The following is a 26,832-nucleotide window of genomic DNA, read 5'->3' as shown; positions in this document are numbered from 1 at the left end:
CCCCACATCAGGCTCTGTGCTGACAGCTCGGAGCCTGGAACCTGCTTCAGATTCTGGGTCTCCCTCTCTCTCTGCCCCTCCTCCGCTCATGCTCTCTCTCTCTCTCTCTCAAAAATAAACATTAAACACATTTTTTTTGAAAAAAAAAGAGATACCAGGAGTATTTTAATTTCTTCTTTATATATTTTTCTTTTTACACATTTCTACAATAAACATTTAATATTTTTATACTCAGAAAAAAAATATTTTAGCCAGGTTCTTACTGAGCCTTCCATGATCATTAAAAATATTTCCATTTATCTTCTCGTAGCGTCACTCGTTGTTTTACGCGAGAGATGCCGTGGTGGTTAGCAGTGAGCAGTGGTGGGAAAAGATGTCTAAAACCCGTCGGCTCCTGTGAAAAGAGAGAGATTGATTGATCAATTCATTTCTATAATTCATCAGATACCTGACACTGTACTTGACTCTGAGACAACAGCGGTAATGGCAATGGCTAATTTCACTGGGAGCTCGTTCTGTGCCAGGCAGTGTGTGTTCTAAGCATTTTATTGATGCCAATGCATTTAATCTTGGAGCAACCTTATGAGGCACCTGCTATCGTTCTGTTCGCTGGATAGATGAGAAGGCGAAGGTTGAGCTTCCCAGGTGACACGGCTGTTGGGTGGCGATTCACACCCTCTGGAGTCTCTGTAGACTCTTAAAGGATGAATTTGGTCCAGTCAGTGTCTCCTAAGTTACATTTGAGCTAAGTCTTGAAGGACGAGTAAGAATTTGTCGTGTCAGGGTTTTTCACAAAGGTACCACAGTGACAAAGGCCAGGTGGTGGGGGTTGTCTAAGGTGGGGTGTTTGGGGGTGAGTTGGACTGCCCGTGAGGGGTGAGGAAGGCCCTTGGCACGGCCATGGGTTGGAGTTCCAGCTCGGTATTCCCACAGGGAGCGGTTGAAACCATCCCGGAAGCCACCCTTCTCACGGGTGTTCATCGCGCTGCTAACAGATGAAGTCACCCCCACCGCCTTTGAAATAAGTCAAATGAAACATATCTAATGGAAATGCGCCCAAATAAATGCCTAGTCTGTTTCTTGAGATGTTACAAAATGCATTTTTCCCCCTCGTCTTGACAAACAAGCAGAGGCAAACCTGATTTTACCCCCGGAGGCGATGGAACCCCATGCAGGAAGACATTGGCAGGGTTTCCTTGTTAGGGAGCCCCCCCCCCTTTCAATGCATGCAGACTGACACGACCCTTTGGCGGGGACATCCGGGATCCATGACAAGTGTTCGCACACCTGGCGGGTCTGAGGACTCATAACTATAACCCGTGCTGGACACGTCTAACGCCCAGGCGATCATTTCACTTTACAGACACAGAGACTTTGCCGCACGTTTTGTATGGACTTACAAAAGGGCCATCACGGTCACATTCAGGTAAGTTTAGGAGAGATTCGCCTGAAGCAGAGCCTGATGGTCTGCAGGGCGGACGAGGGAAGGCAGTTCTCTCTCTTTAACTGGTGAGGGACAGTCTGCCCCTCACACCACCGCCCACCTCTGCTGACTCAAGATGTGACCTCTGACATTCCGAAAGTGCATTTCACAGACTCACTGCCCCTTCAAATGTCATGGTCTTGAACAGTGACAAAGGCCACGTGTGACTTTAAACCCCTTGAAGAGGCCCCCAGTTTAAGGTCCGCGCTGGAGGCATCCCCCGGCTCTCCCTCTGTGAGCTCACACATAGTCTCGCCCGCTCACACCCGAACGAACACACGGACCGTGGAACCAGAGAAGGAGGGACAGGTCCTCGAAACACGCCAGAGGGACAATGGTGGACTTTGATTTCTCTCCTTTTCTTCATCACTGGTTCTTCTTCCCCGTGTGCTTTCCAGTTTTATTGTTTGGGAATTAACGGGGTTAATAGAGCAAACCTTCAGAACGGTGCTTGGCTAAGTGCGACCCCAGTGTTAGCAGCTATGGTTACATGAAGCATGTTCATTAGTGGACATACTAAAATGACAGGCACTACCACATGTGACCCACCTTTCCTTTCTCACATTCTATATAATTGTGTATAATAACTATTGTTTATTGTCTGTCTTCTCCAGCCACGATGTGAGCCCCGGGACGGCCGTGACTTTGTCCCCTTCCAAGGAGACGGTCACTGATGGTGACAGGGTGGTCCTTCAGGGCTGGGGGAGAAAAGAAAGAACTCAGTCACCCCACGGCTCCCTCCTCATTCTTTCTGCGCTGGATGTTGTCACTGCCTGACGAAAAACCATTTTGACCCTTAAGAGAGCCCGGAGGCTGAGAGGGAGAGGGATTGGGAAGAAAGCTGGACCTCGTGACTCCCGAGCACTTGCTTGCTCCGAATCCATCGGCCTTTTTTGCGCCGACCCACGCAGCCGGTCCGCATTTTCCCGCTTCCCTGGCAGGTTAGGGGTGCTGGGACTGAGTTCTGATCAAAATCATGTGGACGACGGAATAACGTGTGCCGCTGCGGGGCCTGGCCCGTGAAAGCCTCCTTCTTCTGTCTGCAGGCCGGATGTCCGGGCTCCAGCAGAGTTCTCTAAGACCCGGGGACATCTGAGGCACCAGGCGGAAGGAAACTGTCCCTGAAGGACCATGGAGTAGAGCCCCATCCCCCCATCGTGACGGGACACTATACAACATTGTGTAACAGAGTGACATATCTATTGTGGTTAGCCCCTAGGTTTGGGAGATCTGTTTCATGGAACAGGGTCATCCGCCTTGTTTTGACCTGAGGCTTGTCTACTGAAGAGACTCAACATTGTTATTCGTAGTAGCACCTTGATCCTGGATCTGGTCTCCCAGTCAAGCCCCAAGCACCCTGGGGCCCCCTGCTCAAAACTTCATTCCTCGTTCATCACGGCAGCCCCCACCTCATCGTCCTCATGCCTTAAGCCTGCCTTTGTTGTTTTGTTTTGGTTTGGCTTTTGGTTTTTTGGATGGCACTTGCCTTCTGAAAGATCAGACATTTTAGCTATTTATTCTGTTTTTCAATCTTACCTTCCTAGAGTCCTAGCTCTTCGAGGGAAGGGATTTTGTGATTTTGTTCACTGCCATATGTACACGGGAATTTGGGACACAGGAGGCATTCCACAAAAATTGGTGAATGAACTGATTCATTCCGTCATTTATGTGTGTGGCTGCGCCCCATGCCCGGCGACAGCCCCTAGGGATACTGTGGTGACCAAATCAGAGCCCAGAGCCTGTTGGACAAGACTAGTAGACAAGGGGTCACAACTAAGTACAAACTGTGCAATGCTCACACCGGACAACTGGGAAGCGATGGGCCGGAAGATGCCTGTGGGATGGTGATGAGTAGGGGTTTCTAGGCAAGAAGGGAGGAAAAAAATTTTTTTGAAAATGGAGGTCCAGTGTATGTGGGTGGCAGAGAGCCAGGAAAGCAAGGTGTTGGAACACAAAAGAGAGGGGAGAAGGAGGAGGGCCCAGGCACAGGGTGGAGGGGAAGGGCGTGTCAACGTGCGCCGGAGAATCCTAAAGGCAAGGTAAGTATCCCCTTCAGGCACATGGGGACCACCCACGATGCCCCAGTTCACACGCCCCACCAGACAGAGGCCCCGCGACCCTTCCCCCCAGTTCCTGCTGATTAAAATCTCTGGTCATTTGAGGGCAGTGAAAAGCCTCTGTGTGATATTATAATGATGGATGGATGTCATGACACATTTGTCCGAACCCATAGAATGTACACGACGAAGAGGGAACCGCAGTGGCCAACTATGGTCCCCGCGCGATTGTGATATGCTGGTGTAGGGTCATCCAAAAGAGTGCCATTTTGGTGAATGATGTTGCTAAGGTGGGAGGCTACGCACGTGTGGGGACTGGGGGTATATGGAAATCTGTACCCCCCTCTCAATTTTGTTGTACACCTAAAAATGTTTGAAACATATGTATGTGTGGTGTATGTGTGTGTGTGTGTATGCATATATAAGCTCTAAATACATATAAATATAAAAGCATACGTATGCCCTAAATACACACACACACACACACACACACACACACACACACACACACATAAAAGAATATAGGAAAAATTTGCAATCCATTCAGTCTCATTTATGTTTAGAACTGACTGGGCCAAGTTCCAGCTCTAACCCTGACAATCAAGACCCCTGAGCACTCTCCCAGACCTTCCCCAAAGCCCTCACCCTGACGCCCGCCGGGTATCACTGACCCACCCTCCCGCCTAGCAGCTTCCCTTCCCTTCGCGGTCTGAGAACCTGCACCATCTCCATACGATTCTTAAATACACGATTTCATTGACTTTTCTCAGCTGTAAAAACTATATTTATTTCAGTGCCCTAAAGCCCACATGTGTGTGTGTTTTCAAACCTAGCACCCACTATCTCTCGCCACAGCTATTTAAGCAAGTCCGGCAGTAAAAGGGGCACATTTCCATCTTCAGTATTTTTGTGTTTTTATATGCTGTCCCCCAGTGGAGTTTGGGCCAATAAGAAATAACCGAGGAGAAAAGGGAAAAGAAAAATAATAAAGGAGAAAGTGAAGACAGGAGGGAGAAAAGAATGAGAACAAAGGTTTATCCTTGTGGCTTTTGAAGGCAAGTCTTTTACTTGGAGCACTTGAGAGGGTCAGAAGACAAGTTTAGTCTAAGGGATGAGGTCAAGGTTTCACGCCAGTATTGCCTCCTCTAGGTAAGTCTGTCTGCTCCTCGATGAGACCAGCCCCGCCACTGCCGTTCCTTCGTCCTGTCAGAGCCAACAGCTGGGACATCTAACACCACGAAAAACCATAGCAGAAAGAAACAGGCCTTTATATCAACTACAATGCAAATTGCTTACCGGATGATAAAGCTACCTAAGTCTTCAACTGAGCCAACCAAAGCCTTCCTCTTCCTCACTCAAAAAGTAGCTCATTTTCCAGATTTACTCTCTTCTCCTTAAATTATAATGAACCCACAGTGCTTGAAGATGTCAAGCTGATTGGCAAAGTCTAGACATTTTCATCCGAGCCTAGAATATCTTGCAGGAAAGGTCACGGGCAGATGTGTATTCGGCCCCATTTCTTTTTCGGCTTGGTCATCCAGGATGGCCCAGGGTGAAAGTTTGGAATAACTAACGTTTAATGCCTTTTAATTTAGGACACCTGGGACTACTTAGCAAAGTGCTGAATCTACACACCCTTCCAAATCTGGAAGACTCAAGAGAAATGCAGGGATCATTCTTTATGCCCTTAGGAAGAGGCCTAGAGAGGTCATTAAATATGGGGTGTGGTGGGGGACTGCATTTTCTTTCAACCTACTGGACCAGGGTAAAACATGGTGAAATCGGTTGGCATTCTTTTTATATCAGATCACTTGTGAAATTCCCGATTTATGAAAAACCGGCTTTTACCAAGATCATCATAATCTGCCTTAGGTCCCTTTAGGCGTATAAAAAAGGCTATAAATGAAGTTTGTCAAATATCAGCAGACACTGAGCACCTACCATGTGCCAGGCACTCTTCAAAAGTGCTTTCTGTGCATTAAAGATCTTTAATCTCCACAAACATCTAGAAGGTAGACGCTATTACCATCATCCTTAAGACACCAGCGAGGCCAAGGGTGCCTGGCTGGCTCACTTAGTAGATCATGTGACTCTTGATCTTGGGGTCATGAGTTCAAGCCCCGTGTTGGGCATGGAGCCTACTTAAAATTAAAAAAAATAATAATTAACAAAAAAGACACAAATGAGGACACTGAGGCACACAGATGAGATGAGGATTTGCCTCAGTCTCACAGCTAATACTCAGTCTCACAGCTAATACTCAGTCTCACAGCTAATAAGCAGGGAGCTGGGGGGGGGGGTCAAACCTGGAGGTTCTGTCTCCAGACGCTATGCTTTTTTCACCACGGAGCTGTTTTACTGCCATGATACCATCCCTGGGACGAGTGCTTTATATTTCCTGTTTCATTTAATCCTCACCCCAGCTTCATGAGTAAGCAATTATTACCACCCAGAGGCTCAGAGTGGTAGGTTTGTCAAACAGAAACTCAAAGACATTTGGGTAATTACTAGCCGGCTGTTTTCCTGCGTACAAAGCAATACAGTGATTTCATCCAACAAAGTCAAAAAAGATGATTCTATAACAGAGACGGGGGGACAAAAAGCCTGCAGAGTAAGAACAGGATGTTACGTTTGTGCATTATTTTTAGCCTGGACAATCTGTTCTTACACAGACCAAGGAGGGCTTTCAAAGAAAATAATTAGCGATTCTTCAGAAACTCTCAAGATTGTCTGTGGAGCACGGGACAGGCTGTCTCTGCATAGAATATTCCTCCAACCCTCAGTCACCACCTCCATCTTGGGTAGGCCATGTCTCCACCATTTCTGGCACAGGAATTTCTCAACTCCCCCACTTTTGACTTTGGTCAAAAAAGGTATGAGAACAATCACACACATATAAGTATTAGAAGTCAAGGTAGTCTCCAAGTGTTTAACTGGCTTGTCGTACTTAGTTCTCAAAGATCATTCTGATATATTTTAGTTAAATGTATCATTTTTCTTGACTATTTCAATTGTAATTTGAGCCACAGTCAGAAGCACTCATTCTTGTTTAGGAAATTTTAGCCAAGGTATGGAGGTCTAGGCTCTGAGAAATCCTATTCTACTCTATTCTATTCTATTCTATTCAATACTGAGGAAGACCAAATCCAAAGTCAAATTGTTGGAAAGGCGGATACTGGAGAAAAAGGCAAAACAGAGAGGAAGAAAAATGAAGAAACGGTCGACTCTAGATCTCATCTTGACCTGTAGAATCATAAGAGCAAGCTTCCTATTTCCAGAATTCTGGAGAGTTTTTAATGAGTCTCGGATTGTGTTTCCAATAGGAATTTATACCAAAGTGGTGAGATTCTACATATGTCTGCACAGAGAATCAAATATCCCTCTGTCCTGGAGCGTACTGCCACGTGCAGAGCCTCATATGGACGTATCTGGAATCTTGGAAGCTTGAGTCCCCTACTTCCTCCTACAAATGGACCTTGAAAGCGTGTTGGGAGATTCTGGCGGGAGAGCACAGCTACTCCTGTACCTTTGACCACAGAATGGTCCTCCTGTATCGGGGAAGGTCATCCTCTCTGACCTAGCACAGCCCCGGGAGGGACTCACATGGAGTGGTGAGGGAGGAAGGGGGACGCCAGCCTAGCCAGCCAGACCAGCCAAATCAACCCTGGCCAGCAGTGGGGTGACAGATGTCACAGCGAGACATTTCTTGAAGTCTCTTTGAATATAGTCTGTAACTGTATATTTTGTAGAAGTGTGTGTGGTGACATCTTTTCAAAGGTAACTTCCATTTGCTCAATTATGATAGTGTATGAATAACATTAGTTATTCATAATATACAACAACATCAGAACACCCCAAAGCAAAACATGTCAAAAGAGAAGAGAAATCAAGCCACACGGATCTTTTGGTACAATCTCAAATGATAAGAATTTATGAGAATCTTCAGGGGTGGACACGTTATCATTATTATTAGGGGAAAGAGTAAAATTTTGGCACCGCAAGTTTAAGTTGTTTGGGGCAAATTTTACTTTAAATTCTCTCATATAATCTTCTCAGTAGATGGGGGATGATATGGGTAGATGTCCAATATGAATACTTTTATACAGATTTTTGAAGGTATTTTACCTATGATCTTTTCATCATTCACAAATAGTAAAGGCATTACCATGTGGGCAAAAATCCATAAATTTTAACAATAACATGAAATTGATTCGTTAATGTGGTTCTTAAGGTGGCTGTTGCAGCCTTGCCCCACCTTTATAGGTTTGCAATTTATATTAATCATAAATAAGGTGAGATTCAATCACTTGTCGCGTCTTTGGCCTAATCAACATATTTGTAAAATTTGAACTGGTTTGTGCTTGTCATGGGAGTTATTTTTTTGTTACATGACTGTAAAGTCTGGAGATGGTTGGGCTATACAAGCAGTGTGAGAGATTTGTGATAGTCAATTTTCAATTTTTTTTTTTAGTGTTAATTTATTCTAGAGAGACACAGAGACAGAGTGCAAGCAGGGGAGGGCAGAGAGAGAGGGAGACACAGAATCTGAAAGCAGGCTCCGGGCTCCGAGCTGTCAGCATGGAGTCCGATGCAGGGCTCGAACCCATGAACCATGAGATCATGACCTGAGCCGAAGTCGGACACTTAACTGGCTGAGCCACCCAAGCGCCCCTGTGATAGTCAATTTTTATTGAGGGGCCGGTTATATTTGATTTTATTTTCAGAAATCAAACTAGAAAATTGTCGTTATAGTATTGATGGTGATGAAAACGTTAAGGGCTGTTTTTCACACTGCAGTTGGGGTATTTTCTTTAGCATTACCTTTAATTGTAACTACTCGTTCTTCCTTTTCCTCTCATGAGTAATTATCCTCCCCCCACTGAATTATTGATGATAGGGAACAGTTAAGTTAAAACATAACAGTAAAAATCTACCCGGATTACTCTTCAGAAACAATTAACTACCAAATAATGTGTCAAAAATTGTAATCAGGGTGGGACATCAGACAAACCGGCATAAAACGAGCTTAGTGTGAGAACAGTTGTTATTTACTCTCATCAGGAGGTTGGGAAGCTGGGTTTAGACTGGAAAATTTAGGAATTCAAGGTTCCTAGGTGGCTCAGTTGGTTAAGCGCCTGACCTCAGCTCGAGTCATGATCTCATGGCTGTGAATTCAAGCCCTACATCACCATCTGTGCTGACAGCTCAGAGCCTGGAGCCTGCTTTGGACTCTGTCTCCCTCTCTCTCTGCCACTCCTCCACCCGTACTCTGTCTCTCTCTCTCTCTCTCTCTCTCAAAAATAAATAAACATTCAAAAAAAATGTGAAGACAAGAAAATTTAGGAATTATTATAAAAAACAGACCAAGCAGTGATTTGGCAGTCAATATTTGAAAAATACCAAACACACCTAATTATTTTATCGTCCCTCCTCTCATTAAGTGGAGGGAATAAATCGTTGGTTACCCAATGGCTGTCAAGCAAGGCCCACTGTAAAAGAAATCTTTTTGGTGTTTTGATCTGTAGTCAGAGCTTGAATCTGGGACGGTGAAAAATAAATTTGTCAGAGCAAACTGGTTATTACATTAAGACGTAACCATAAATCATGGGTATATAAAAATGGGGAAATGGTTGCAGTCATATTTTAGAGTGCCCTGTAAAACATAGCATAAAGTGATGGGAGCAGGTTCTTTGACACGAAGCACTTTTGTTGAAAATCATCTCACACTTGGCAGAGACACAATATATTGAAAGTTCCATTTGAATCCTGAATTTTTCTCTTTCTTGTAGTGTTTTTTGCTTATGTTTTTAACGAATCCTAGTAAACCTTCCTGTTCATGTGTTTTTGGATATACCCATACCATAGATAAATATAATGATAAAGTCTATAATGATCAATTCAAAGCCTTTAACTTCACTTCTGAAGTATATTTAACTAATCAGCATGCATAAAACACATATTAAGTTGAATTTACTACGTTAACAAACGGTAACAACTTCCATTTGTTATCGTAATAAATAAACACACTAAATACAGCCATGATCTTGTGTGCATATTTGTGTCTTTCTACAGCTGTAATACTTAATAGGATCAGAACTCTGTGTGTTAATAACAGCCCTTAAAGGAAGCAGGTGTGACTCAGTCAGTTAAGCATCTGACTTCAGCTCTGGTCATGATCTTAGGGTTCGTGGATTCAAGGCCCACATCAGGCTCTGTGCTGACAGCTCAGAGCCAGGAGCCTGCTTTGGATTCTGTGCCTCCCTCTCTTTCTCTGCCCCTCCCCTGATTGCTTTCTCTCTCTCTCAAAAATAAATAAACCTTAAAAAAAAAAAAAAAAAAAAAAAGAACCAGGTGATTGTGTTCTCTCCTGGCAAAGATAAGCGAATATATATATATCCATTCTCCTAAGGCATCTCCACATTCTCTAACTTGTTAATCTAGGGTCATTCTCAACTGTGTAAAAATAAGGGCCTTGCATAGACCAAATTGTTTTTAGGGATGCATATTTTGTACCCTCTAATTCAGAAATTGTCCAGGTATCCAAAGATTAGGCTTTTAAATACTCAATTTAATATGCCTTAAAATTCTTACAGTTATGTATAGGTTGTGAATTCAGTATTTAAGCTGACACACTGAGCTTTTGTGATTTGTATGCAACATTATGAACATTAACTTTTAAAAATATTATCTATTATGATTTAATTTAGTTCAGTGTGTAATTTACAGATGTGTAATTTTAAATAAAGTGATCTTAACTCTTCTAACCAGTAAACCTACTGGAAGAAATTTAATAAGTTCAAATTAATTAGGGTTTCTTTCTTTCTTTCTTTCTTTCTTTCTTTCTTTCTTTCTTTTTTTAGAAAATAAACCCTACCTATGACCCAGCAACAGCCCTGCTAGGAATTTACCCAAGGGATACAGGAGCAGTGCTGATGCACAGGGGCACTTGTATCCTAATGTTTATAGCAGCACTTTCAACAATAGCCAAATTATGGAAAGAGCCTAAATGTCCATCAACTGATGAATGGATAAAGAAGTTGTGGTTTATATACAGAATGGAATACTACGTGGCAAGGAGAAAGAATGAAATATGGCCTTTTGTAGCAACGTGGATGGAACTGGAGAGTGATATGCTAAGTGAAATAAGTCATACAGAGAAAATATCGTATGTTTTCACTCTTATGTGGATCCCGAGAAACTTAACAGAAGACCATGGGGGAGGGGAAGGGAAAAAAAAAAGAGAGGGAGGGAGGCAAACCATAAGAGACTCTTAAAGACTGAGAATAAACTGAGGGTTGATGGGGGGTGGGAGGGAGGGGAGGGTGGGTGATGGGCATTGAGGAGGGCACCTGTTGGGATGAGCACTGGGTGTTGTATGGAAACCAATTTGACAATAAATTTCCTATTAAAAACAAATAAATAAAATGAAAAAAAAAAGAAAATAAACCCTAGACTTGTGTGAACTAGAATATCATGCTAATGTTATTTTTACATCATGACAATAACAAAGAAAAAGACAAAAAGCCATTTCTAAAGCAAAAGTGTGAAGCCAATGAATGTATCCAAAAAGTTACTTGATTAAAAATATGTGCTATTTTCCTATACAATTACATATCATGAACTAAAAATGTTAAGTTGTTTAAAAATGATAGAGTTCTGTTTTGTTTCCTATCCTATAACCTCTTAACTAAAACCACTAACTTGGGGCACCTGGCTGGCTCAGTGGGTTAAGCATCCAACTTTGGCTCAGGTCATGATCCCCCAGTTCGTGAGTTCAAGCCCCGCGTCAGGCTCTGTGCTGACAGCTCAGAGCCTGGAGCCTGCTTTGGATTCTGTGCCTCCCTCCCTCTCTGCCCCAACCCACTCGCATTCTGTCTCTGTCTCTCTCAAAAATAAATAAACATTAAAAAAAATTTGTTTAATAAATAAATAAATAAAACCACTAAATTCACAGTTAAACTTTTCTGTTTTCTCTGAATTATAGTTTAAAGGGGCAGCACACTTAAAACATTGGGAGAACGTTTATTTTGATTTGAGTTTCTCTTTTTTAAGTTTTTATTTAAGTCGCAGTTAGTTAACATACAGTGTAATATTAGTTTCAGGAGCACAACAGGGATTCAACATTTTCATGCATCACCAGGCGCTGTTCACAAGTGCCCTCCTTAATCCCCACCATCCATTTAGCACACACACCCCCACCCCCCAACATCCCCTCTGACAGTCCTCAGTATGCTCTCTATAGTTAAGAATCCATTTCTTGGCTTGCCTCTCTCTCTCTTTTTTCCCTTTGCTCCTTTTGTTTCTCAAATTCCATATACGTGTGAAATCATAGGGCATTTGTCTTTCTCTGACTGACTTATTTCCTCTAGCGTTATACTCTCTAGCTCCTAGTTTCTCTTACGTTCAATTGTGTTTTTCATTCTTATATAAGCCCTTGAAAATGTAAATAAGTTTCCACTGTAAGTTACTGATCCCCTGCTGAGGTAGAGTAGACAACTTGCTCGAAATCATTTGTATTCACAAAACAGAAAATATTCTCAAAAAAGGTATCGGAACCCTTCACTTTGGGTCCCACTCAGTAGTGTGATTTATGATACCATGTTTCTTCTCTCTTCTCTCTAACCTTGAAAAGCCTGAAGCGACAATAATTTTGTGTTGCTGAATCATAAACTTCAGAGGCTTCTGCCTCGCAAGAGACAGGCCTTTGCACGCTGGAGATTTGGTTAACTTGTTTTCTTTCTTGTCATTAGTCTCCTGTAAGGCCTAACCACTTTCTTAAAGTCAAAAGTTACTACGGATTGCCAGTGTGTGTTTGCATTATCTTGGAAGCAGGAATGCTGTTTTTGCAGATACGGACAACTATTTGGATATGTAAGGAGAAAACACAAGAAAAGAACGTTTGGAAAGGAGGAAAGAGACTCTTATCTTTAGTTTCCGGAATCCACAGCATACAAACATAAAACACCAAACCCAGGAGATCACATTAAAGGCCAGAAAGAAAAGACCAGCTTCCTGTTCATGTGTTCTCAAATGCCAGAGAATTATAAGAACAAAGAGTACAGAAACACAATCAACCCCAGAAAAATTAACAAATGATCTAGACTTCAGATTCCCTGTCCTTTGCCACCAACTAATCTCTTCACGATCTGACATAAAGCCAGCAGGGTGTACCCGATCTGCAAAGGGCAATCAGGAAAAGCCAAAATAAGAAACGACTTTGGGCAAGAATACATTGCAGCCATCAAGAACCAAAGGAATATAAGCATAAAACTCCCAACAGCCCAGGGCTGGACAAGGTTCCTTCCCAGGTCACACATTTCTATTGATTCCTATGGTAGGACTTAGGTAAACAACATCTTGGTGGAACCTTCAGAAATAAATGGTCAGGTACTTCATGAGTAGCCCGCCCTTCACTTGTATAGAAGGGAGAACAAACTATAGAATTATTTCATCCAACAAAGGCAGACCAGAATTTATATAAGACAAAAAGAGGAGAAGTGACAGAGAAAAACAAGAACGCAAACAAACAACAAACAACCCCTTGTAGTCAACCTGGTAATAGTGAAGCTGCACGTTTTGGGGGTAACCTGACTCGTTGACAGGTGGTCAGTCTGGACTGGACCATCAGACCCTAAGCAGGCTCAATAGGCACATAGGAGAATTAAAAAAATCCAATTTCAGTTGCTGAAGGACTCAGGAAACCTTCGCGTTTGGCTGAGGAGCTAGTGTGACCAGCGTCTGCCACTGTCCTGCATTTTATCCGAAATTGTTACAGGTCTTTGTGTCCTTTGTAACAAAGTTTATTCCCTGTACCCTCCCATGTTTTTAATGGAAAAAGCAAACTTGACCACTCGGTACTGAAACGTGTGACTTGAGTAAAACAAACGTAGAAAGCGCTTTTTACACCTTAAAACTTTTGCCTGGAGCAAAGTCCACGAGTGAAGTGCTTAAAGTGGAATTTCCCCACACACAGACTTCCTGCGGTATCTGGTACCGGAAGGTTCCCTATTGGGAGACTGAGTATGCCAAGTTCAATGGCGTCCTTCCCGTCGACCCACCTCCTTTCTCCGCCCCTAGTACTTGCTTGCCTTCAGTTCAGACTCCTTGGAGGCAAGTTACCCAGCAGTTTTGACCAGGCGTCTTCTACAGCAGTATGTAGATCCTAACTACAAGCCACCAGCCACCTATGAAGGTTGGGAGTCGCATAAAGCAGACAGCACGGCCCCGAAACAGCATGCGTTTTCACTGAAAACTCCCCGGAGTAGAGTAATGGAATATAACATTTGGCACATAAAATTCGGCAGTGCTTAGTATCACCTTCATCTCCGTCTCTTAGTACCGTTAAAAACAAAGAACCTACTTATTCCTGCATGTCCAACGGCTTTTTCTAAAGTCAATACCTTAAGGTAAATATCTTGCTAACTCCCCCATGCAAACTCAAGTGTTTGATTACAGCTCTCTTAGTGGACATGTGGGTGGCCCTGAAAAGAGCCTTTGGGGTTGGGTTAAGAGGGCGCTTACTTGGCGAGTCTACTTGGAGCTGGTGTACTTGGTGACGGCCTTGGTGCCCTCGGACACGGCGTGCTTGGCCAGCTCCCCGGGCAGCAGCAGGCGCACGGCCGTCTGGATCTCCCGGGACGTGATGGTCGAGCGCTTGTTGTAATGCGCCAGGCGCGACGCCTCGCCCGCGATGCGCTCGAAGATGTCGTTGACGAACGAGTTCATGATGCCCATGGCCTTGGACGAGATGCCCGTGTCGGGGTGCACCTGCTTCAGCACCTTGTACACGTACACCGAGTAGCTCTCCTTGCGGCTGCGCTTACGCTTCTTGCCGTCCTTCTTCTGCGCCTTGGTCACCGCCTTCTTGGAGCCCTTCTTCGGGGCGGGAGCGGACTTCGCTGGCTCAGGCATCTTAAAACCTCAGAACGCCAGAAGTGGAGTGAAAGCAGGAAGCGAATGTCTGCTACTTATAGGGCTTTTATGCTAATGAAGGATGCAGACCGCGTCTTAGTTCATTGGAAGACCAGCCGTGAGGCTGTCATCCATGGGCAGAACTATGCAAATGAGGTATGGAAATAAAGCTTTTCTATTGGCTACTTGACTGAGACTCGTTACTAGCCAATCAGGCAACCGGGTTTGCTCCCCAGGAAATGGCTATAAAAGCAGCGATGTTTTACCTACTTCCCGGCTTGCTCTCTTTGGGCAAGTGATTAGTTCTCTTGTCTTGGGATTTCTTTCCGTTGCTTACGATGTCTGGACGTGGCAAGCAGGGAGGTAAGGCTCGCGCCAAGGCGAAGTCTCGCTCTTCTCGCGCCGGGCTGCAGTTTCCGGTGGGCCGCGTGCACCGCCTGCTCCGCAAGGGCAACTACGCCGAGCGGGTGGGGGCCGGCGCGCCGGTGTACCTGGCGGCCGTGCTGGAGTACCTGACGGCCGAGATCCTGGAGCTGGCGGGCAACGCGGCCCGCGACAACAAGAAGACGCGCATCATCCCGCGCCACCTGCAGCTGGCCATCCGCAACGACGAGGAGCTCAACAAGCTGCTGGGCCGCGTGACCATCGCGCAGGGCGGCGTCCTGCCCAACATCCAGGCCGTGCTGTTGCCCAAGAAGACCGAGAGCCACCACAAGGCCAAGGGCAAGTGATCTGGCAGTCCTCTGAGTTTCCGGAAGCGCTTTCATACCCAAAGGCTCTTTTCAGAGCCCCCCACCACTTCAAAGGAAGAGCTAAAACCACTTTTTAGGTTAAGGCGGGGAAGTCGATAAAGGTAAGTTGATTTTAGCCCAAGCCAGGATAGTGCGGTTCCTCGGCTTTTGAAAACAAGTGTCCAGGTGTTAAAATCGCCCGGTCCTTCTAGGTAACGGCAGATCGAGTGTCCGATAACTGCTTGTACTTCCTGACTTGACGAATCTAGGCACCTTGGATAGTAATGCCTAACTTAAAACTCGGTTAACTGCGCAGCTCCGCAGTGATTTCTTAAGCTGTCTTGCGAAGTTGCTCGGATGTCCTTGAAGGTAAACTTAACCGAGTAACACGGTAACTCCCTGGCCAGTCTGGTAGGTGCCTCGTATTGGGCTGCGAGCAACCCGTCTTAACTAATCTATAAAGGAGTTAGCCTCTGCTCCTGTAAGTTTTCAAAGTATTATCTGAAACTTCAAGTATGGGGAAGGGTCTCTGAAAAGTGGCTTTCCCCCGAACAGGATAGTTCACAATACTGACTGAATCCACATTTGAATTGAGGCTTCTCCTGTTTACAAGTCAATTGGCTTTGGAACCAGTTTCTAACTCCTGGTACTCGGTCTTGTCATCCATAAACTGGTGGAAAATTGGTGTTTTCATTAGACCTTTCTGCCAATCAATGCGTTTAGAGCCCCTAACTTAGAGCAGTGCTGGACTTTCAGCCAACTGCAATTAACACTTTATTTCAAGAGGCTCAAATGCCTAGATTCCTAAGGCAGCCTGAAAAAAAGGTAGATAGAATCGGGCCACAGGCCTCTCCAAAGCAGTTGCTACTGAGGATCTAGTCATTTAGCTGCTCCCAACACCAAAAGCTGCAATCTGGGACCGTGCAAAACTTCCTGCAATCTTATTTTCTAAGATTGAGTCTCCAAGTGATTCTTTGGGGTGACTGGGTTAGTGCTCTGGAAAGTTTTTAGGCAGGAAGGGTGAGTGGGCCACGGGTTGCCCACGCCCCTGCACTCGGAGACTCAGGCGGCCCAAGAAGAAACAGCCTCTTGCACACGCTCTTGGAGCTCCCACTGAAGCATTTCAGGTGGCAGTGTTGGGAGCATTCATATCGGAATATGTACGGGGAGGGGAGGGGAGATCATCTAAACAGAAGCTGGTTCCCCGTGGACATGCCTCCCACTTTCTAAATGGTGACGCTTCTGGAATGGTCTAGAAGCAGCCTCCACCCTCCCAGCCTTCCTCCTCCTCCACTCCCACCCACCTCCCTCCTTCCCCGAGTCCCGCCTCCCGCTCCCCCAGCCTGATAGTCACCCTGGAAAAAAAGGGGCTAGGGTGTCTGGGAGTTTGGTGAAGACAAAGGGGCAGAACAAGTGAGCGCCTTGATTCTAACACGTTAGAGTTTTCTGAGTTTGTAAGGATTCTAAGGGGTAGGCGGGCTGAGACTGCACACGGGAGGTTCCGGCCTGGCAGCGGTCCAGACTGGGGTCCGCCCAGAGGACCAGGTTCTTTGCACCCAGAATTTCTTGTATGCTGGAGAACTTGGATCCTTAGGTCCGAATTGCTTTATATGAGCCTAGCAATGCTCTTCATGAACTTTCCAGGTTGGTTTTGAGCCCAGCTCCAGCACTGACCAGGTGGGTGACCTTGGGCTTCGTGGTCAATTCCCCCCTGCCTCCATTTCTTCCTGTTCACCTTCGCTCACCTAGTGGTGAAACAAGTAGGCTCAGCAGTGTGGGTTCTGAAACTAGAACACAGGCACTCAAGGGCAACAGCTGACAGTAAGCACTTTACTGTGTCAGGCATAGTCCTACCTGCTTCCAGAAAATTCATTTAAGCCAACAATCTACAGGTAAGTGCTATCACTCTCCAGACTTGAAAGCCTAGGTAACAGGAACAGAACACAGACTTAGACCTTGTCTAAGTCCCAAGGTCAGGAGGCCAATACTTTAACTGCTGGCTGTTCTGCTGTAAGCACAGCTCCCTTAATAGGTGATTGTCGGAATAATGAAACCGGTAAAAACTCAATACATAATGGCTTAACTCTGTCCATGTACCCGACTGTCACCAGTTGTATCCATCCTCAGCTGTGAAGAATTCAAGGGAAAGAGGAGAGGTGTTCTCCCTGGAATCTACACAAACGGAGGAAGGTCACCCACGGTATTAGCACTGCAAACCCAGAGGAAAAGCCCCTAGACTTGAAACAAGGGGAAAAATCAGGAGGTGGTTCGGTAAAGAGTTACAGGACTTGATACACTAATTTCTTGTGCATGAAGAAGGAGTTAGTGAAGATATGATTTTGATTTCTCCCCTCTGGGCTTCAGTAACAAAACTCTGTATTGTTTGGTTAAGGATACATTGTGTTAATTTTATTTGTTTCCTCTTCAGCAAGACCTCCTTAAAGTCAAAGACCCCATCCTGTTAAGTCAGCATAGACCCTTGCATAAGATAAACACTTGAAAATTGGGCAGTGTGTAAATGCTGAGCTGAGTCAGTGGCTGGGCCATTAGGAAGCACCTCGTTCTAGAGGGTCTGCTTATCACCAGAGGAGACTAACAGGTTGCTAATAACATCTTCTCTTTGCAGTAGAAAATCCCTTCTGAAAAACTAGTTTGCATTGGCATCTTATTTGGGGAGCTTCAGAGAAGCACGGAAGGTGCCAAGTGACCAGCCCTTACCTAAGAGGACAGCCAAGAGGCCGTTCCCCAAGCAGAGGACACTGCTTAGAGATGTGTCCTAGCTCCCCCTCCCAGCATACTTCTTTCCTTCCTCTTTGAAACGTCACTGTTTATATCCAAAAGCCCAGCTACTCCTTTGGAAAATTCTCCAGTGAGCAATACATTCTCAGTAGCTTCAGTTGGTTTCCAGCCATCGAGCAGGTCTCCATCCGCCATGCCTCAAGGGTCCTGGGGAGGACCGTTTCAGTTGGGGCAAGTTGATGAGAATGATAAACCCAGGCCTTCCAATTACTGGAGGCACCTGGACACCAGGGACAAAAAGTTGATCTCAGGGATTTACTGAGATGTGAGGCTAAGCTGAATCATTATTTGGTTATTTAGGGCATCCCCAACAATGCAGACCAGGATGATACAGCATCACCAACTAGAAAACCCCTTTTTACATTATTCCGTCCATTATACAGTCACTTACTAGTTTTTTTTTTTTTACAAGCATGATACATTTTATAATTATGAAAGATCATATATTAAGGTCAATTACATTACCACCTACGGGTTTGTCATCTGTCGATCCTAAGTTATAATTACCAATGTAAATATTCCTGTTAAATATGCGTGTATATTATTAGAAGATGCTAGGAATTTAACTGAGGACTCCCCATGCGTACTGAAATCGAGAATAAGAAGTGCAGACTTGAAAATAAAGTGAAGTCACAGGCATGGAGTGAGGGTGGGCATCTTAAAAAATATCCGAACTTCATGGGACTTGATTACACCGCAGTAGTTTCCCTGTGTGGCAGCTGGGGCAAGGGGATGGAACCGTCTCCGGGCTTAGGACTAACGCGCGTCATTACAGTTGAGGCTGTTTCCCAAAGAAGCGAGTGTGCTAAGCCTCAGGGACACCAGGCGGTGGTGATACCCAGAACCGAAAGTAGAGGACTTGACTTTGCACCACAACAAATCGTCTTTGCGTTAAAGATGGATCCCAACACGGTCAGACTACCACGTGCCCTAAAGTTCAGAACCTTGACGCTTGGTACTTGTTCCCGGTCTTTCCCCGATGTCCCTGATGTTCCATCAATTCTGTAGTTTCCGAGGCTGTCTTATGCGCAATAAACTTCCAATTTTACGTCTCCAGCCCCGACCTCCGCTGTGAAGTGCGAATGCGTGTACGCACGTTTCTCCCCAACTCCTTCACGTGCAACTCTCTTTTCAGCCTGAATCCACCTAAGACATAGGAGTTGACGTTGTAAGCCTGTTACTCCCTCTATTCCTTCCCACTCAGGAAGTGACACTACCCTAAATCCATTTGCTCAAGCCAAAACTTTAGGGGGTGAGCCTTCCTCGCTTCCCTTCCTCTCCACAAATCCAAACCATCCATAAGTCATGTCACCTATACCCCCCACACGTGTCTTCCTGTATTCTCTACGCTCCTTGCCATGACCTGAGGGGCCACCCATGACCACCTCAGGCCTCTGGCCTCTGGCCTTCTCTCGGACTTATTTCCATCTTTCTGTTCCAGCCGCACTGGTCTCTTTCCACCTGCCAAGCTCTTTCCTGCTTCAAGACATTTTCACTGTTGCTCTTTTTCTCCAAAATACCTGTTCCCTGACTTGTCTTCTAGAAAGCTCTCTCTCACCCTCCAGGACTCTGCTTTTCTTCAGACAGTCCTGTTCTGACAGACCTACCCAGACAGATCAAAGATCTGGATACAAAATACAAATACTGGATGACATTTTAGGAAACATCTTAACCTCAGGGGTGTGTGTGCGTGTGTGTGTGTGTGTGCCCGTGTGTGCGAACACTGAGGGTCAGGCGTTATTGTTAAGCAAGGCAGGAAACAAAGCCGTAGAAGACAGGACATAAACTACATAGGCCAGAAGGAGATTTAAGACAATAGAAGAAAATGACTAACCAGGATATTTTGTATCTTTTATTAAATTCAAGTGGCCAGGGGCGCCTGGGTGGCTTAGTCGGTTAAGCGTCCAACGTCGGCTCAGGTCACCATCTCACAGTTCTTGAGTTCGAGCCCCGCATCGGGCTCTGTGCTGACAGCTCGGAGCCTGGAGCCTGCTTCGGATTCTGTGTCTCCCTCTCTCTCTGCCCCTCCCCCTCTCGGTCTGTCTCTCTTTCTCTCTCTCAAAAACAAAATAAATAGACATAAAAAAAATTTTTTTTTAATAAATTCAAGTGGCCAATGCATATCAGGGGTAAAAAAGTCAACCTTTCTAGTAGTTAAGCTTTGTATATACCAGTAATAACGGGATGCCTTTTCCTATCCATGGAGAGACACCCACGGAAACAAATAGTAAACAGGACTACTGAGGGCGGGGAAGGATTGCCACGGCCTATACTCTTTTGAAAAATTCTCCTGGAAATATCTATTTAAATGTAGTATTAGACCCTTGGCCTTGTGTACAACAAATCAGTTCTAGATAAATAAAGACAGAAACCAAACAGGAAAAAAAAAAAGTTGGCCCTTGAAAAAAAGAGGACATCTACCCTCTAGAAACAAGCCCCCATGATGTAAGGTTATAGCAAGAGAGGTTTTTCACCTTTACAAGCATCTGAGTATAAAGTGTTAAAATGGGCGTGTATTAAGTTGGTAACTTCAAGTATCAAGAGTAAAGTTAAGAAGTAGCCTCCCTCTGCTCACTGCTCCGGCAGGTCACTCTCTGGCCGTGACCCTGTGTAGATTCTTTGAACTACAGTCCCAGATTTTACCTATTGGGTCTCACAGCTCTGGCGTCTCCCCATTCCAGCCTCCGCTCCATGAAATCTGGATGTCTCTGCGTTCTCACTGTGCCTTCCCTGCATCCAGCAGAGTGTCTGGGAAGTGGCGGCCACTCAACTCCGCCGAACGCGCAGGGAGGGGATGGCGTAGCCCAGAAAGCCCTCTCTGAGCCCCGCACGTGGTTGTCTGCACGTCTGCGGAGAGGGGTCTGTCCAGTAACCGTCACCCACAGCTCGCCCCGTTAGCAGGTGTGCAGCGAGATTGGGAAGTGAGCCCCGCTTGCCTGCCACGTTCCCCCTTTTCGGCTTTGTGCACTAACCTCCCCAGATTTAATGTCTTCATGATAACCCTCAGGAAGCCCTTCATTCTTTTAAGGGCCTCTTCTCTGCCGGCTGATACCCCCGCATAAAAGAATCCTCTTTAATGTGCTACTGGGTCTGTGGTTGCTAAGGGTTCGCTTGGAATCCTGGAAAGAAAAGAGTCACGCAGCTGGTGCGTGTGACAAAGTCAATACTTTTTCATCCACTCACAGTGTCTGCTCTGCACAGAAGGGCAGCTCCTGGCTCCTACATTCCAACGCGCGGATTATCCAGTTAACACGCTCCTCTCCAGGCTGTTTGTGGAAGATTCTATCCCCCCCGTGTCTATACCCTGGCACTTTACATTCTCCCCACATGGTGGAGTTTCAGTAAATACTCCGAACGAACGTGCTGACCACAAACCTTAGATGTGCCCAGAAATGGAATAGTCACCAAGCCGCAGGGCCTTGAGGGTTTATCCCTGGGGTATGTACCGTTTTAGCCTCCACCCAGGCTTAAATCCCAGTTACTCACTTTGGAGGGAGATCCATGACGGTTCTACAGCTGCCGTGTCCAACACAGTAGCCACTGGCCACATGTGACGTTTTCAGTTTAAAGATAACATAATTAAATTAAAGAATTAAGTGAAACTAAATTGAAAACTCAGGCTTCAGTTGCACTAGCTACAGTTCAAGTTGCTGGTGGCTACGGTCTTGGATAGAAAGATACAGAGCACCTCGGTCATCCCAGAAAGTTCTATTGGTAGGCACTCCTTGTCCTTCTAATTGTTCACGGGCACTTACTCGATGCCCTCCAGGTAGCATCTGAGTATGTAACGTATGGTCACCAGACCACATACAGGATGCTCAGTTACATGTGAATGTCAGATAAGCAGCAAATAATTGTTGAAGACTAAATATGCTTTAAACTATTGCACAAAATGTACTACGCTAAGACAAAAATTGTTATTTATCTGAAATTCAGATTTCACCGGGCATCTTGCATTCTTATGCGCCAAATCTGGCAATGGTGCCTGAAGAGCAAAATGAGAGCATCTTCCGGGGCACCTGTGTGGCTCAGTCAGTTGAGCGTCCCACTGCGGCTCAGGTCACGGTCTCACGGTTTGAGGGTTCGAGCCACGCGTCGGGCTCTGGGCTGACGGCTCAGAGCCTGGAGCCTGCTTCGGATTCCGTGTCTCCCTCTCTCTCTGCCCTTCCCCTGTTCTCTCTCTCTCTCCTTCTCTCTCTCTCAAAATAAATAAACATTAAAAAACAAATGAGAGCGTCTTCCCTGGGAGCCCGGGTCCTCTTGACCGTGGGGAGTTTCTATACGAGCAACTGAGAAGGTCTGACACCAGAGATGAGCCTGTGGGTCTTTCTGCCTGTGTTGAGAAAGGCCGAGGAAGAAGTTCCTAACGGCCTTTACTTTGGTTTCAGATCTTTCCTTCGGTTTCCAAAGCTTCTCACTACAGAGATGTCTGGGTCCAGAAAGTGTCTGTGAAAGTCATCGGTTCTCAGAAATAAATGGATAGATGGGGGGCCATGTTCGGTCATGACTGACTGATTCTGCACCTGCGATTTTTTTCCTCCTGAAAACTTATTCCGGGTTTATTTCTTTGTGTGTACACGTACAGCTTGGGGAGGAGAGTAAAGGCGGGAAAATATTATTGAAGAGAAGCTCTGTCTCGTAGGAAATATGTCTAACGGTTTGAATAAGTCATAGATTCAGAGGGTTCAAACAAATCAAACTAGCAAGAGAATCCACCCCTCCACTGGATTACTCTACGAGGTAACCATTAATTCCCTTGTATACCTACGCACTGTTAACTCACGCAGATGTGAGTCAAGCCACCCCCTCCCGCCTTCACTGATGAAAGACAGCCAACTGTATACACTGTTCTGCCCTTACTCTTTTCCTACCACAGTGTATTTTGGAGAACTTTCCAGATGTGAAAACAGGGAGCTTTCTGTACACCATCCTGTGGGATTGCACTGTGTCCCTACATCTTAGTGCACGTAACCCATCCGCTATCGGGGGGCATATAAAACGAGATGATAAACCCGGATTCACAGCACGTCCGATTGACAGTCCTCCCGTTCTGCTGGGGTTGTGGAAAGTGAACAGAAACGCATCACTCTTGGGTGAGAGACTCAAGGTTCTTTGCCTTAGAAACTCTATGGCCCTAGCCAAGGTAGCAATTTTGAACCTCACTTTCTTCATCTGTACAATGGAGGTAATGCCTCCCTCACGTGACTGTAAGAATGAAAGAGGACCGTGTGAATTGTTTGAAGCTCAAAAGAACAACACGGATAAGATCGTGTAACTTTCAACACCATTTCACTTGCGAGAGTTAGAGATGATACGTTGTAATAGGAACAGTCTCCAAAGTCCAGCCTGCTGCCGGGGCATGAGGTGGTGCAGGGAGGCAGGAAGGCCGGCTCTCAATTACCTGCTTGAGACATCTCCCAGGTGACATGGCCCTGTCCTGCCCACCGGAGTCAGAAAATACCCTCTCCCAATTTCCCCCGGCCCTTCTCCCCACTGCTTTTTTTCCTTCAACCAAGGTCAGCTTTTGTCTATTTGTTTGTTTTTTGTTTTGTTTTGTTTTTAAGGTCACGTTTTAAGAATGTCTCCGCTAAGCTGTAAAGACTGTGTGTGTTGGGGGCTGGGGGGCCCTCTGGGCCATTGTTGCACTGCCCGCTGTGAGCCTGGGGACTGACGTTGCCTGGCATACACTGGTCAGTCCAGAAACAGCTGGCGAATACATCAGGCAGGCAGGTGTGGGAAGGGGGCATCGATGTACCAAGTCTATACAAAGTGGCTTGTGCACGGGCACACACACACAAATACATGTAGTTGCACAGCAGACACGCGGTGAGACCTTCCGGGAAGGCATGGGAACCTGGAGTTAACTGCTGGGGTTTGTGTCCTAGCTCTGCTCCACCCCTTACCACGTGTCTGACTGGGGGTAAGTCACCTGCCATCCCTGAAGATCAGACTTGCCATCTGTAAAATGGGACAGCGCCTCCCAGAGTTTTGAGAACCAATCCAATGGGATGGTACCTGAGGAAGCACAGTGTTCCTCGTGAAGCTTAATATAAACATGCGCGAAACGATGCGGACAGAGATCCATCCCAGTCTATCTATCTATCATCTATCGATTCATCTGTCTATTTCCAAATATGGAAAAGCAAAAGCAGGAGAGGATATTGGGATCCCCCTCGGGGATCTGCTGGCTTCGCCTGTAGAGACAGAAGTAACCGGGCTTATGCTAAGCTGGAATACTACCTGCTGCTGGTGGCAACTAGGTCCATGGCAGGAGGAAGCTTCTAGAAGAGAGGGCCCAGCAGACATTCACTGCTGAAATGGCAGCGGATGCCGCCACTCACCTCCCCCCAAGTCTCTTCCAGGTACGGGAGCAGCAGCCCCAGTGGAACGGGTGGGCCTTTCGAACCCAGCTGAGCTGTCTTTCCAAGAGCAGAGGATGTCAAGGCACGGATGCCCCATACGTTGCCCCCTCCACTTTGGGCTCGGTTCGCTCCCTGGACGTGGAGAATTCACCCCAACCGGGGATCTGAGCAGCCTTGACACAAGAAAGAAAAATGCAGACAGCTATTAAAAAGAAGGGTCCTGGGTAGATGGGCCCTGGGGGAGGACAGAATAAGTGAGCGTAGAGCACAGAAGGAAGCTTCTGTTTCCTTTGGTTCAGTCCCTGCAGGTGGTGAGTGAAGAGACCAGGGCCCTGAATCAGTTGGCCTTGTGCACAGTTGCTAAAGAGATCAGTGGTTTGTACACGTCCACACCCTGAGGTATATTTCTGCCCTTGACGTCTTGACGGTCTCACGCCTCCAGTGGACGTGCCATTTTGGATCTTTCCTTCCTCTCTTGCTACTCTGTGTTCAGTGTAGGGCTGGTAGCCTTAAAACCGCTGCTGCTTACGGAACCAGTAGTTACTAATGGGGATTAGTAAATGCGACACATCAGGGCCTTTGGTTTTCTCCTGGAGAGCCAGTTGTTAAACAGTGAGCAGCACACCGCCGCCTTGGACAACCGTCGCTCCTCCCCGGTGAGGACACACACGTTTGCTCACACTATTTTCCTACCCGGAAAGGTCCCGTCTCACTTCCCATGCTTCTGGGCTAATTTAAATCCCACACTCCTGGCCCCCCGCCCCCCCCCCGCGAGTGGTTCAGTTGGCTAAGCGTCTGACATCAGCTCAGCTCATGATCTCGCGGTTCAGGAGTTTGAGCTCCCTGTTGGGCTCTGTGATGGCAGCTCGGAGCTGCTTCGGCTTCTGTCTCCCTCCCTCTCTCTGCCCCTCCCCTGCTCACACTCTCTCTTTCTCTCTCAAAAATAAACATTAAAAAAGTGGTTTTCAAAGATAAATAAATCCCTATAATCTGTACCTCCCATGTATATTTTCGTATTGTTTCCCATCTGTACCTCCATGTATATTTCGTATTGTTTTCATGCCTACTTTCCAGATTGTAGGACACCTAGCACACTCTTCAGCCAGACAGATACTCACCTGCCCCAACCCTAACTTCCTTCATGGCTTTTGCTCCCTGATCATTCTCCTACTTCCAGAGGGGGAGAGTGGCCATGGCCTGGCAGGTGGTGACGCTGGGAGTGAGGGCTGTGAGCACAGCGGGCTCCGAATGCCCCAAGCAAGGCACAACTAGGGCACAGCAGGGCTGTTTAAGCAGTGACCCCAGGGACTTCCTCAGGGTTGCCTGGTGATAAACTGAGAACAATGGCTGCTTCTTTCCCCGTGGGAAGATCAGCCAATGTTCCCAAGTGCTGGGAGGCTGGCGTTCGCAGCTGACGCCCACACAGAAAATGTTTCTTCTCCCTATTCAAGTCTGCTTTCATGTTTTTTCTACTGAGGGAACAGCACAGGCAGTGGGTGCCCTTGGGGAGCACCGCCCCTCTGCACACCAGGGATGCGCCCCTCCTTCCCCGGAGATGAGCCCTGAGCGTTGCATGAGAACAGCCAGTGCCCTGGCAGACTTCTGCCCCCCCCACCTAGTTCCAGGGGCCACAGCCAAGACCACCGGAGGCCCCAAACAGGAAGGCCTGGTCTGAGTCGCATGACCTCCAGAGGTTGAAGTCAGTGGAAAGGAGTGGAAAGGAACTTCCATTAAGGGCCTAGATCTAACTTTTTGAACATGATGGAAATCGCCTTGTGTCTGTCTTCTCCAATGTCCTTCATGAAAGCTAGAAACCAATTGCTGTTTCTATAATTTCCCATTTATCTCCTGTAGGTCCCCTTTCTACCGTCCCTCCTCTGCCCGCAATCTCTTTCCTCTCCACGTACCATCAACTATCTTTCAAGGAATACTTTTTGAAAGTATCCTTGTGGGGGAAGCTGGATGGCTCAGTCAGTTAAGTGTCTGACTCTCGGTTTCGGCTCAGGTCATGATCTCACAGTTTTGCGAGTTCAAGCCCCATGTCGGGCTCTGAGCCTGCCTGGGACTTCTCTGTCTCTCTCTCTCTCTCTCTCTCTCTCTCTCTCTCTGCCCTTCCCCTGCTCACACAGCTCTGTCTCTCTCAAAATAAGTAAATACACTTAAAAGATTTTTTAATGAAACTAAAAAAATTTACAAAAACCCATGAAAGTAACTTCTTGTTTTCACACTAGGTGGTCGGTGTTGAAATACGTGCAGACCCGCCACCACCGCGCTCCATGGATGCTCCAGGGGGACCCAGGCTGAGCTGGGCTTCGGGCGCCCGCGTCCCTGTGGCGCAACAGCAGGTGCACAGCGGTACTCTGGCTCCATCATCAGGAACCTCGCTGCCGGGATCTCACCTGTAGCTCAGAAGCTGGGCCTCAGAATCAGACAAATTGCCCTTCTACCCAAATTCACCGCTCTCCAAATTAGCGTTAGATTGTGACGGA

At 46.4% G+C, this 26,832-nt stretch overlaps 3 protein-coding genes across 5 annotated transcripts in view; 2 read left to right on the top strand and 1 right to left on the bottom strand.

The window, feature by feature from the left end:
• Nucleotides 1-26,832, top strand: part of LOC121020328 (histone H2B type 1-A) — a 448,453-nt gene that overhangs the window by 296,473 nt on the left and 125,148 nt on the right. The gene's annotated exons all lie outside the window — the stretch shown is intronic.
• LOC121020329 (histone H2B type 1-C/E/F/G/I) lies at nt 191-14,490 on the bottom strand. 2 transcript variants are annotated; one of them, XR_005786069.1, is made up of 3 exons: nt 14,062-14,490; nt 2,033-2,181; nt 191-394 (listed from the first exon to the last, which is right to left on the bottom strand). XR_005786069.1 is itself a non-coding variant. In XM_040460328.1 (2 exons), the coding sequence occupies exon 1, from the start codon at nt 14,449-14,451 to the stop codon at nt 14,071-14,073; it is 381 nt and encodes a 126-aa protein (XP_040316262.1). In that variant the 5' UTR covers nt 14,452-14,490; the 3' UTR covers nt 191-394; nt 14,062-14,070. The 2 variants fall into 2 exon arrangements, 1 of the variants encoding a protein (XP_040316262.1); XM_040460328.1 differs by lacking the exon at nt 2,033-2,181.
• On the top strand, nt 14,723-15,246 carry LOC121020327 (histone H2A type 1-C). The gene has a single exon (XM_040460325.1). The coding sequence runs from the start codon at nt 14,790-14,792 to the stop codon at nt 15,180-15,182; it is 393 nt and encodes a 130-aa protein (XP_040316259.1). The 5' UTR covers nt 14,723-14,789; the 3' UTR covers nt 15,183-15,246.

The sequence above is a fragment of the Herpailurus yagouaroundi genome, unplaced genomic scaffold (assembly GCF_014898765.1).
Source record: "Herpailurus yagouaroundi ecotype Mexico unplaced genomic scaffold, PumYag 250, whole genome shotgun sequence".
Lineage (NCBI taxonomy): Eukaryota > Metazoa > Chordata > Mammalia > Carnivora > Felidae > Herpailurus > Herpailurus yagouaroundi.
The sequence above is the reverse complement of the archived record's forward strand: the minus strand, read 5'-3'. Positions and strand labels throughout refer to the sequence as shown.

Excerpts from the sequence above, each read along its gene's own strand:
- LOC121020329 (XM_040460328.1), bottom strand. The coding sequence starts at position 14,451 with ATGCCTGAGCCAGCGAAGTCCGCTCCCGCCCCGAAGAAGGGCTCCAAG.
- LOC121020327 (XM_040460325.1), top strand. The coding sequence starts at position 14,790 with ATGTCTGGACGTGGCAAGCAGGGAGGTAAGGCTCGCGCCAAGGCGAAG.